This window comes from Epargyreus clarus, unplaced genomic scaffold (genome assembly GCF_041222505.1).
Source record: "Epargyreus clarus isolate Ecla_fem2 unplaced genomic scaffold, WU_Ecla_fem_2.2 ptg000005l, whole genome shotgun sequence".
Lineage (NCBI taxonomy): Eukaryota > Metazoa > Arthropoda > Insecta > Lepidoptera > Hesperiidae > Epargyreus > Epargyreus clarus.
Window position 1 is genome coordinate 12,667,032 of NW_027332213.1, and position 13,693 is coordinate 12,680,724.

General features: G+C 37.6%; 1 protein-coding gene across 3 annotated transcripts in view; it reads left to right on the forward strand.

Annotated features, from left to right (window-relative positions):
- Positions 1–13,693, forward strand: part of Mod(mdg4) (Mod(mdg4)-heS00531) — a 231,000-nt gene that overhangs the window by 14,544 nt on the left and 202,763 nt on the right. The window contains exon 5 of one of the 3 annotated variants that reach the window (XM_073093608.1): positions 8,249–11,600. The exons of the other annotated variants lie outside the window; for them this stretch is intronic. Coding sequence (XP_072949709.1) covers positions 8,249–8,754 — 506 coding nt within the window. The 3' untranslated portion in view covers positions 8,755–11,600. Of the gene's footprint in view, positions 1–8,248; positions 11,601–13,693 lie in introns of those variants that run through there. 3 annotated transcript variants of the gene reach the window in all.

Sequence of the window (13,693 nt, forward strand, 5' to 3'; positions counted from 1 at the left end):
GCCATAATTTTATTCTTATGTATTTAAAGCCGAGTGAATATGTTTGTTTGTATTGTAATCCATATTAATGCATTCACGTTCAACTTCAATTATCCGAGAGTCTTGTGGATACTGGATTTTACGTAATGGTCGTTTTTTTATAATATAGGAGTAGCAGACGAGCATGCAGTCCACCTGATGGTAAGTGGCTACTGCCGCCCGTGGACATCTGTAATCAAACCCAGATAGGATTAAATATTCCTACCTGAGGTCGGGCACAGATGCGCCGCTACCCCTGAGGACTAAGCTGGGACGCCTCGGAAAAGTCTGTCTCCCTTACCGCACCCTTCAAAACGAAACACAGCAGCGCGTAACATTGTTGTTATTAGGTAGAAATAGGTGCGGCGGTGGTGCCGCCGGAGTCGAACCACAAAGGCTTCTACCACCTTCAAATCCATTGGTAATATCGTAGTACATATAATATCTTATGTTGTGCCCATTAGGATTTAACAGAACATAATTAAGGTACTAATTTTGGTAATTGTCATCCAAGGATATCTTTAACCAACTCCAAAACAAGCCTTTGACGCTGGATATCTATTACAGATGTGTTCCAGACCTGAAGATGTAAATTTTAAGTCTTCTTATATTTTTGCTTCATCACAACCTCTTCATTCACTCACATTCTTAAAACTAGAACATAATAGCTTATCTCTAGTTAAGTGGCAAGTAGAATCGCGGTAAAAAATAAAGTACAAAATTATATTAACTATGATTGTGATAATTACGGTCGATTGCTTACGTTTGAATAGAAGCTACGCAAAGTCAAAGAGTTCTCTACCACCTTAAAAGATTACTACTTAATTTCATTCGTTATTTATATATTATAAACTTTATTGAAGCTTTTTGCTTCATCGAATAGAGTGAATTATCGATACACAACATGAACCATATTTTTTTTGTAATATGTTCAATAGATTTTTTGTATTACATGTTATCTGTATGTTCCAAAGCACCCATTCGTAAACTAATGAGACGATTCGTAGGTCACATTTGATATACAAGGATTTATATCCCATAAGGTCTATCTATATATTCTAAAGATACGCGACCTCATGTTAGAAAGCGGAGGTGGTTTATCCTCTAAAACCCCGTGAACAGAGGTTACGGGCGGTCTATAAACGCGCCAAAAAAGTATTTGTTTTATCGTAAGATTTTTTACTTGCTTCTAATCCGGGATGACGTTAATCTTTTAAAATATTTTTTTTTAAAAATTAATTATTTAATTTTATTTTTGTGAAACTTGTCTATATTGTCTATAGTCTATAAATACTTTTGCTTTTTTCATATGTACAAATATATATCCAAGTCTACGTGGTGGAACGCAACGAGTGCGGCTAGTCAGGTATGTATGTTGGAAATTAAATACGGATATAAATTAATTAATTATTTAGTAGTAATATTAATAGATAGTTATTTTGAGTCGTGATTATTACTGATCTGATGAAAAATAATAAAAAAATACTTCCTGTTTATTCTTATTTGATTCGTGTAATGCATTATATTAACATTGGTTCACAAGAAATGTTATGTTCGCACTAATTAGCAATCACAGTACTATAGGACAACAGTGAGAATTCTTTATGTTTTTTGAAAGAAAGAAAGAATTATATGGAGGTTTATATCTGTATTTCTTCTAAACGAGATTGAATTATATTGAATTTGGATATATGTATATTTGAGAATGTCTATAATGCGTGAAAGGTATTTTCTATGCGTAGTAGGTATAATGCGTAAAAGGTTTTTATGACTTCGATATCAAAATATGTAATGGTGATAACTATTATGACAATTGTGTATTGCATAAAATAATATGATAATATACTTAAATTACGTAAACATACATGTGGATATTGCTTTACTTGTATTTTTATTTTATAATTATAATAAAATGTCTGTAACCCTTGCATTTTTTCTGTTTGTTACCTTATTCTTATTTTTAGCTAATATATTATAAAACAACATATCTAAGGGTTAAAAACTGATATTTTTATAATATTTTCAAATATAAGTATAATTTTAGTGTAAGTTTTATGAAAATAAAATTTCAAAGTTTCTTGTTGTTTTTATTATTACCTATTATTCCTACTCATATTACAAAAATATCTATTGTTAATAATGAAAATATTATTAGCAATCAATATTTTTGTAATTACATAAAAAAATACATTCTTAGATCCATCCCCTTCTCAATATAATTAATGAAAATTTATGACAAAATAAAGAGAATCCAAAAATATTTTTGTACCTCTATCATTGACTAATAGCATTGATATTTATTAGAAACTATCAAAAAATCCAAAATGTACTTCAGATGTGTAGTCACATTATTTAATTAATTGTAATTTGCAAATGTTTAACGACGAACCCATTTTCAGTTGTCGCACCTGCCATCGGGAGCGTCAAGGGCGAATTACATTTCATTCAAACGAAAAGTGGGCATCTGCAACTGATCTACGACTCTTACATCTTCGTGACGGACAGCGTGCGCAGCGGCCGCACCTTCTGGCGCTGCATGGACTACAACAGGCGGTGTCGCGCCAGAATCACCTCCAAAAATAACATTCTGCGGATAACCAACCCAATTCATAACCACCAAAATAATCATGTGCAAAAAATTAATCGCAAGTACGACATGGGCCAAGTTGTCACTTGCCCCTCCGTATGACCTCAGCCCAAGTGTAGTGTCGAGTAGTGCTTCAAAAACTATTGTTTTAAAAATATTTTGAGTGTCAATTTAAATTGTAAGCCTAATCTTTAATTATTGTACATATCGAGTTATTTGTATTTACTTCTTTTTAATTGTGTTTTTGATTATGATTTCTGAACTGTTTAATGTTTCGTCAAAATGAAATGAAAAGTCTTGACAACTTCGTAGAACCGTACGGACATAGCTGTAAGATTATTAGGTAAATCCTGAAATGAATTGTGATCGATAACAATAAAGCAATTTTGAAATAAGGTGTAGTTTGTCGTTATTATTGGAGACGTAGATTTGAGGTGGTATGACGTGACAGGGTCGGGTGCTGGCGGTGCTGGCGGCGCTGGCGGCGCGGGCGTCGCGCGCGGTGCGGCCGAGATGCGGTATTCGGTGACGCGGCGGGGCGCGCCGTGCCTCTTGCTGGACGGGTTCTCGTTCGTGTCGCGCAAGCGTCGCGGCGCGCGCGTCTACTGGACGTGTCGCGGCCGCGGCCGCGGCTGCCGGGCGCGCGCGCTCACCGTCAAGGGAGAGCTGACGACCGTGGTCGGGAGGCACAACCACGCTCCCGAAGTGCCCGCCGCTGACCAGCACGCCAAAATAGAGAGTCTTATCGAAATGATCTCGATTGATAATTAATGACCTAGCCTAAACCATTCACTCTCCTATATGTATGTCTAAACTATATTCCATTTCTCGTCGCCGTTTAATATCTTGTAAATATGCGGGTAGTAGTTTAGCATACTATGTTTTAATCAACTCACTAATAAACAATAATTGATGTATAACCCAATTTCTCGTATGTAATATTATTCCCTTCCGCAATGCTTATGTCCGTTGTGTTTGTATCGACTAACGTGGCAAGATATAGTTAGTGACGGCGATGATGTTTTTCAGTCGAGTTCGTGATATCGAATCGCGGGCGGCGTCACATGCGGCTCGGCGGGTTCACGTTTTACGCGGAGAAAGTTTTCCCCGAGAAGAACAAGGTGCGGTGGCGATGCACGAGGCGCACGTGTCGCGCTTACGCGCACACGCTTCACGATCGGATCTTCGCGCTGAGCAACGTGCACTCGCACGAGCCGCCGACGGCGCCCGTCAGCGCGCTTGCCGCTGCCCATCGCGCGCTTTCCGCCGCCGCGCTCACCGCCCAAGCCAAGATCGATGAGTGAACCTCGCCTACCATAATAACGAGTTCACGCGACGCATCGTAACATTCTTGCAATGGAAATATCGAGCTTATTTTTTGATATTCTCTTAATTTAAATGCAGGCATTTAAAAACCTAAGTTTGTCAGTGTCATTGTCTACTTCCATAAGTATATATCTAAAGGCAAGAAAGAAATTAAATTGGTTTAAATTTTTTATTTTGAAATCATCAGTTACTATTCCTCTAAAGCAATTTAATTATTATTGATATTATTTAATGCCTGGTATTACACCTAATTTAAGAGTGTTGGCTGTTTTTATCCCTGATTTGTCGTGGGTTTATCTATTGGTCGTTACCGACAAGGTACCACGGCATATGAAAAAATATATGGGCGTCCCCCCATGTAATCGCCGGTCTCATGTGGTGTCGGCCAATGGTATATCACCTATTGATTTTGTAACGCACAGGAAGGTATCGGGATAGGTTTAGATGTGGTAAGGTTTGTGGACTTCTAATCTAGTCAATATGTAGAAATTCTGGGCTAGTACTATTATTACGTTCTGGGCCTACATATTTTAGGTATGAAGACTGAAAAAATGACTAAGTAGGATAGGGAATTGAAAGGCGGATTAATAATTTATTATGTGATTATAATTTTATAACAGTGTATAGTATTATATCTGTTCTAGTCTTTCCTCACGATTGATTTTGCCTATAACTTATTTATAAGGTATCGTTTATAAATACACAAAAGACGGTTATTATGCTTTAATTTAGATCCATATTTGTATTATATACATACTTAGGTATCTAGCCTTTCGCCTACGGATTTGTATAATAATTGAGTGTTTTAGAAGTGTTCCGGTAAGTATAATGTAAGGTAAAGATGAAACTCAGTACAATGCCATGCTGGTTTCAGTAAGAAATCTCTAGGAGATGTTTATGGCTCTATAGATCTGTTATCATTGTATATGATAACAAATATAGAACCATATCACTATGAAACCCTATGATAATTATTTACTATCATTATGTACTACTACTCAATGTACAGTTTCCATATGTATTATTTTATTATATAAATTTGTGTAAATTTATGTTAATTAATTATTAGTCTTGTATTTATTTGTTAGTTTATAACAATCTAGTCATTTCCAGCTCAGCGACAATGGTCGAAAATGGTCTATTTGTGTGAAACTACTATAATTTATTGCAGAACTTAGTATAAATTTTAGCATAATTGTATTTAAATTTAATAAAGTTATTTATTTGTATTATATGTGATGTTTATAGCAATAATTATTGAGATCATTGTTAAGATATGTACAATACATTCTATATTGTTTTACAAGCATTTAGTTTTGATACAAGCTTTTTTATTTATTTGCAAATATTTTTTTAGTGAAGAACTAGATTTGTTGCGTGACATATAACGTATATTATGTATTTATATATGTAATTAAATGTTGAACATTCGGTTATAAAATTAAAAATAGGTTCAAATGTAATAGTGTTTGTAGAACAAAGGTATGATAAATGTAATAAATTCCTGTTTGCGAGTCAATCATCTCAATACAGAAGTGCTATGCGTATCAGATTAAAACTGGTGTCGAAACGTAATGATGCCATTGATATAAACGTATAGTTGTTTTATTTTTGCTTACAAATTATTTGTTGATATCGAAATTAGCCATTTTTTAATGTTATTAATTGGATTTTTTACGTAACAATATAATTAATAAAATAAGCAATAAAATATGTAGATCTACATAGAAGGTATATTATATTATTATCCTGTTTCTCTAAGTTGTTACGAAATATGCCCTAGTAAATCTCGTACATATTTTTTAGTTTGTGTGTACGTAAGTATTGTAAATGTTATCTGTGGATTATTTCTACAACGGTCGGGGTTTTTCAGAGCAAGTCCGGTTGTGCGTGGGTCCGGGCGGGCGGCCGCGGCTGTGGGTGCGCGGGCGCAGCTTCTACGCGGCGCACACCATGCGCTCGGGCATCGTGCGCTGGCGGTGCACCATGGGCGGTTGTGGGTGCAAGGCTTACACGCAGAAGGGCACGTTGCACAAGCTGGTCGGCGAGCACAACCACGCTAACAAGTGCGGCCGACGGACGCAGAAGCCCGCTCAGCCCCCTGCTCTCATTCCTACAAAGTCCACCCAGTCCATTTCGCCCCCAACGCCGCTCCTCCTTCCGAGAATGCCGAGACTAGACTTTGATAATTTTGACCCAAACGCGTGGATGGTGCGGTACTAGCCCGTTCTCGTCGTCCAAACTCAAAAAACTCAAGCCTAGCAGTTTAACAAAATATTAGGTATATAAGTGAGAATAAAGAAAGCAATCAGTTACAAGTGCCAAAATCAAAATAATATATTTAAAGTTATTTAATAAAAAAAAAAACAATTATATTTTCCATGTGACCACCAAGTTTTCTAATTGGTCCGGGTCCTATTCTAAAATAGTACTATGGGGAATGGTAATTTTTAAATAAAGTTTTATAAGAAACTTAGTGATAATGTAGAAAGAATTTCGTTGTAGGTACAAATAACAGTCAATGAAAAAATTAAAGAATCAAGCAATCTTTTTATATCAGTGCTATACATATTATATTAGATAGTCATAAAGTAATCGTAGATATTTAATGTGCCATAATTTTATTCTAGTCTTGTAGGTAAGTCAAACCAACAAGAATATGTTCTGTTTAAAAAAGTTTTTTGACTGTTTTAACGAGTGTAATCATGTTTATTACAATGCTATTGTATGATTTTTAAATGAAGAAACATCAAATGTTGATGCAAGCAACCACGCCATTACCACCACTATCAAATAGATTATTTAAAGTCCAACAAGGGTATTGCTAAAATGGGTAACAAGTGACGATGCTCAATATTGAAAGTAGAAAACATTCAAATAAATGAACTTAATTTAGCTTTATTTCAATACTGGGTCAGAAACAGTGACCATAATATTTCGTATCCAAGATCATTACATTATTTTAACAGACGTAGGTATTTATGCTCTGCTTTAAATATAACGGTAATCAGTTACAAATTGAACAATGAATTGAATTACTCAGTCACACAAATTAATTTTATCATGTCAGTGGGTTCACTCAGTAGCTATTTAAAAAAATCGCTGGAGTATAGATAACTGTGGCGTTAATTAAAAGTTAGAAATAGCATTCCAGCTTTCCGTTTGAGTCTGAAGAGTATGGTAAGACATACGTACATTAGTCATTTGAATTTAGTCTTCAAGGGTAACACTTGCGATCGACTTTAAGTACGAATCATGTCTTACTGTTATAATGTAGTACATATAAACGATGGTGAATACAAAGAGTCATATGGACTGCAAGCACATTTGCTTATTCCATTAAATGTATAAGGCTGTTCTCAGACTTATCCGCGCTACGAGACGTTGCGCGGGAACGCGCTCCTAATCGTTGAACCTAACCTTAGTTTGTATACAAATACGCGCGGCACAACACATTGACAACGTCTCTCGGCTCGCATTTGTCAGTGGGTCGTACTCCATGTTTTCCATACAAATTAAGGTACCTAGTTTCAATAGAAACAAACGTTTTTCCGCGCTACACCGCGAAGCCCGGAAGAGTATGAGAGTACCAGAAAGCGTAAAGCTCGCACCAATTGATGATCTCAGTTTGTATGTTATCGTAAGTGCCAAATATTAGTTTTATTACACATATTGTGTTGGTGTTCAGTGATGTCGTTATAAATGAAATTAATATAAATGTAAATTAAGGACATTAGTTATAAATAGTTTAATAGCTTTGTAATCTTTATGTTATTTAAATTTCTTGGTCTTCCCTTTTAATGTTGTATCTTGTCGAATAATTTTAAGGTGTTATTATATTTTTTATTGTTTTCGTTTATGTATCCTTAGCAGTAAAACATTGTGCTCATAATATAGAATCGATTATGTGCTAAGTACTAATTGCTCATTATGTAATTTGTGTCTCGTAGAGAAAAATGATTAAATGAATTTATATTTTAACGACTTTCTTACATACTTTAATTAAATATATGTATATCCCTTTTACGAAATTGTATGTTGCGAATGTCAGTGGTGGTATGTGTAAATTTTAAATACATAAGAAATCCGAATGTTATTTCATTTCATGCCCCAATGTCCTTATTATACTCTCATTGTTTTTTACTATTATACTTCTAATTTAAGATATTTTAGTAAATTATGTTTATTACATAAGTGCATGTCATCTCATCTCAAACTGACTTTTTATCGTATACTTTATCGTAGTCAGTTTTACGTGAGACGTTTTTGTGACAGTCTGGTTTATGAGCCTGTACTAAACTGGTTGTTTCTTTACAGCGCGTTTCATCCGTGCGGGAAAAGGGCGACTTTTACTACACCGCGGCTATACCTTCCGTTTGAAAAACAACCTGGCCCACGGTCGCAAGCAGTGGTACTGCTCGTCGCGGCTGACGTCGCGCTGTCTGGCCGACGTGAACACGGAGGGCCCGGAGGGTTTCGAGCGCATCGTGCGCTCCCGCTACGCGCACAACCACGCGCCGCCCAACGTGCGTCGCTTCGCGGACGGGCGCTACGTGGTGCGCACGCCGCACCAGAGCGGGCACCGCGCGCCCGCGCCGCTCGACCCCCACCACCAGCTGCTGCAGCTGCAACACGCGCTGGCCCTGTACGCGGCCACCGCGCACGCGACGGCCACGGCCAACGCGTCCGCCGCCACCGCCGCCCCGACCGGCGCCGCCGCGGGCACGCAGCCCTCGCCCAACTCGCTGCCGCCGCCCGCGCAGCACGCGAACTCGAACTCGAAGCCGCTGCTCGTCGACACCCCCTGCAAAGAGGAGGACTAGGCGATTTCACTTGTTTCTCTTTTAACTTATTTGTAAACCGACGAACGCGGCTCTCTTTACAAGCGTCGTACTGTAGCCGAATCGTGACAAATAAATTTTCTATTTTCATCGACGACGAATATCGACCGACAGATATTTACGAATCTTTTTGCACACGAAACTTAGCGTAAATTTTATCTAGGTTACTTAGGTTAGATGGGGATCGGATGGAGTTTAATTAAAGATGGCAATGTTGGAATATTTAAAAATGGTAATGTGAATGTAAACCCTCGTTTAAGAAAGATTTGGATGTGGTAATATGAAGGTTTCGATGACCAGTGGAATAAGATCTATAACCAGTTAACGAGGGTTTACATGCGTGACGTAATGTAGGTTAAGCGGTCTTTTCGAGCTCTGTAATGTTATCCGTGTAGGTGTGGGTTATTTATGGAACGAATAGGTGGAGTGTAAGCGTAAGGATGTTAAATGTGTAAGGATTTTTGAATGTATAAGAAAGCGGCCTTAAAACGTATGCTCACCCGTAGAACGACTTGAATGTGGTATTTACCAATACGAACAATCTTAAAGGCTCATGTTGTAAGAAAACCGATGCGACAATGGGAAAACAGATTTTAATCACCCTAATGATGTTTGAGAAGAAAAAACCATGCCAGAATCCGGTGATGATATGATATTTCGGTCGTTCTTGGGTTATTTCTTAATGTATGGTGCATCAAAACGTTTTAAGGCCGGTAATGGTGTCAGCACGTATTGATGTCGTATTGATGGTTTAGGTAGATGGTTAATATCCGGAAAAAGGGCAATTTTAGCGTTTGTTTAATACGGCTCAATCCATTTGGGCAGCATCAAGGTACGTAGCGCTTGTCAGGTATTGGACAGTGGTAAACGAGTGGGTAAGCACGCGAGGGGCTAGTTGGACTCGAGAAGAACCGTAGCATAGGGTCGAAGAACGATCGCCATGGAGCGCAGGAAAGGCCGGCGGTCTCCCCGCCGGCACGCGTCGGTGACTGATATGCGAACTCGGTTCGATGTTTAGCAATATAATGGATCCCTGGACTGTACTTAGAAATACTTTATTTATTTTGAGAAGATTTAACTTTACACGTTTCAAATATTGCTACTTAGAAGTTAGAAGTCCGCCTCTATGTATAAGAATGCGCGGCGGATGTCGCACGCGCCGATACATTCGAGCTCCCTACCTTCGAGGAAGTGCTGTGTAGTTGCACGGCGAGCGCTAGTCGAGGCGCGCATACTACAATCGATGTTATGCTCTTAGGATTGATTTTAAGTACTTAAGCTCAATCAACTACCTCTTCACTTTTTATACGGGTTTACAGATTAGTTTAATTATACAATTTTATATACACGAATGAATACTCAGAAGCTTTACTCGAGTAAGGTGTTTAGGCTAAGGGTAGGGTAAGCTAGGCTAGGCCGCGGGCGCGCCGGGGCGGTCCGCCGCGCAGGGTCCGGCGCGCCCCCTATTATTATCTACCTCTATTATTGAAACTCAACTACCTCTTTACATAGTTTTAACTCGTACTCGACGTCGCCGTCGACTACTTTAATGTAACTAGGCTCCTTTTGAGACTGTTGGCTAAGTATATTTTATTGATTGTTTTTTTTTAATTAATTTGTTGCTTGTCAAATTAATTTTTCAGTAAGATTTTAGCACACTTACGTCTAAGACTCTGGTTTAAGTACAAATTTTGACTAATTTTAATTGTTGTTTAAATGACTTAGTTTCTATGGGGTCTTTGTGTGTGTAGACGATACGTTTTGTTTAGGTGTAGTTAGATCGTGTCAAATAATATGTGTATATTGTAACAAACAAGTATGCATTATCGACAGATCTAAGTGATTGCAGATTAAACGGTTTTCGTGGTAACGTTTATTCGTAGGTATGTAACTTATGTAAGGGAATCGTTTAATCTGCAAGAGATAAATGTTTACTCGAAATGTTTTGGTGTATGTATTATTGTAATATTTATAGTATTGAAGCGTACTTGTAACCGTTTGACACGCTCTATTGTACCTGAAATCATCACATGCCAAATAATGATCGACTGGTGTAGCCGTAACACCAGCTTGTAGGCACTCATCACAGTGTATCTTGTACTTGTACCACATATAACGCATAATATCTAAAACATGCAAATATTTATGACAGTAGTAAATATGTCAATTATGGGTATTTTTATCAGTTTTGAAATTAAGAAAATGATGTGTAGTTTTGAAGTCAGGTAATGTAGTTGTTTTATGTTGTGTAATTCGCTTATGGGATTTATTTTCTTGTACATTAATTTTATCAGTGTGAGAATCTCGTAAGTGGTTATTGTAATGTTTATAACCCAGTGGTATGTATTTTGGCTTGCTATATTGATTTTGCGAACACACGTGTGTATTATTAGAAAATATTTTACTTGTTTTAATGGTAATGGAAAGCTTGAGAATATATGCCTAAGACTTGTTCATAATGTCCTCAAGTTGAATGAATCTACTAACCAACCGCCGCTACCGATTGATCAGCGTTGTAACGATGATCTAAAGATTTCTCATTTTGAGAGTAAAGCCATGCCCACTGTTCCCGCTGCTGGGGACCAGTAATGGGTTGATGATGATGATGACGATGATGATAGGGCGGCTGGTGGCACGGCTTTCCGTCGAGAGACCCGACTGATCTGTCTTGTTGACGTTTAACTATCTACCTCATTTAACTATACTCGATTTATAATCAAGTTTCGATCATAGCGTAATTATGTATGTATTTACCATTATATAATAAGATTTTTGGGTTAATGTACGGGGTATGTTTTGTGAAATATTAAAATTGTACTTATGAATAACCGCTAGTTTTATTTCTTCCGGTAATAATCTACACAGGTCTTGGTATGTAGAAAGGTGGTGGTTTTAAAAACATATATTAGGTAAATGATAAATTCTGATGGTTGTTTTTGTCGCAGGGATAAAGTACTTGAAGTCTCGTCGAGGGAAGATCATAATGATGGTAAACACGTTTCCGTTTTGCGAGGAGTCTAAGTTAAGGGACAAAGTGATATGGCGCTGTACCTCCAAGAAGACTAACTGCAAGGCTCGGATCCACATGTTGGGAGCTAACGTTGTGGCAGTAAAGGGAATGCATAATCACCCACCGCGGGCCGTCTAGTTTAAATATACACATTTGTCCGCACACAGTACGTTCCAGTTAATACCCGCAACGTTGATCGCGACTGCTACAATCCCCGATCAACTAATGTAAAGAGTCCTGCTTTGGTGAAAGTCCAGTCTCCCATAAATATTATATAGGGCGAAGGCGCGATGTGGTCGCGACCAATGACGTCATCTTTAACGTTCAGCAATCCATTAGAAGACCACGGACCTTAGATAGAATAACACAGAGGGTGATAAGATCGTTGTGGGCGTTAATTGAAATGTACCCACAGTAGCATTATACGCAACGGACGGATCGTACTGAATGAATTATTTTGGTGGTGAAACTGTTGTATCCGCAACAATCGGAATGACTACACAGCAATCTTATGCGGTTTTAACCCATAGCATTCGGATTAATGTAGCAACTAGTTTGTGACTCTGTAAGCGAAACGTTCCGTATGATCTCGCCTTCGAAAAATTGCGTCGACATTACCATCTAAGTGATGCATGCTATCCCTTTGTTGCGGATCAGTAGATGCTCTTATATGACTTACTGTACAAAAAATATAAACACCGATTCTAATGATTCATATTTTGCGTATAACGCCTGTGGACGCAGATCAATTACATCGGAAAACCGAATCAAATTATAAATTACAAGATTTACAACTCAACAAGTTCTGAAGCCTTGCCTTCGCCGTTTTAACAATTAAAACAACTAAATGCTCAATATTAATATTCTTGAAGACAAGGTTGTGAATGTAATAAAATGTTAAGAAAACGAATCTGTAGGAATTTGTACTTATTCGTTTGTATTTTATGCACGACTCAGTTAAGATGCTCTGTCAAGTATTACTGAACATTTTTAAGAATTTTTATTACAATTCCTGAGCTTGTACCTACTTGGTCAGGCTCAGACTTACTATTTACTATGCTTTCAGTTAGCGATTTTACTCTTGCAATAGTGTGCCTAAATATTGTTATTAAATCAGATAGATAGCAGTAATACTGCGTATCCATATATGTATTTTATATAAAAATGTTATTATTAACGTGGCAATAATGATAGAATGAAATTGGACATTTATTATTATTAATATTTTGAGACTTGAGACGATAATTTTAGTATTTATGTGGCGATATGTGATCTACACGTAGGTTTTAGGGAGATACCACCCAGCAATTACAAATATTTTGTTGCGTCCATACGCTTGCCACTTGTTGCAAACTTCAACCTGCTACAAACGCACAAACGTGTGGCCGCATTGCAAGCGAATGCGGCAAATTACCCTTAATTTGCCAAAAAGCCAATATTCCTTTAGATCGGCTACAAGCACTTGCAAAACTGCACAAACCAAGTCAAATGTTCTATCCACACGTTTGTATTTGTACCGGTTTGTGGAGGTTTGGCAAGCGTCCGGACGCGGCGTTAGGTTAAGTGAAGCATCTTCGTCGGTTACGGCATTCCACTAGCGCTCTGCTCTAATGTTTAGCTTCAGGTGCTTACGATGCGTGATTTCCGTATCTATTTGTTTATCGTGAACAAGTTGAACTTTGTTATATGAATATACTCTTACATTCGAAGACGCGGAAGCAACTAACTTGTTCAAAATTAAGTTAGCATAGTTGATATATGCCGACTGCGTGATAAGGTTCATTATATGATAAAATTTGTACCTTTGTATTGATAAGTGATCAAAAATGTTGTTATGTTATGTACTTATGATATTGAAATTAGATTTTTTGGAATTGATACATATTTAATCGGCGTCGATTCGATTTTAAA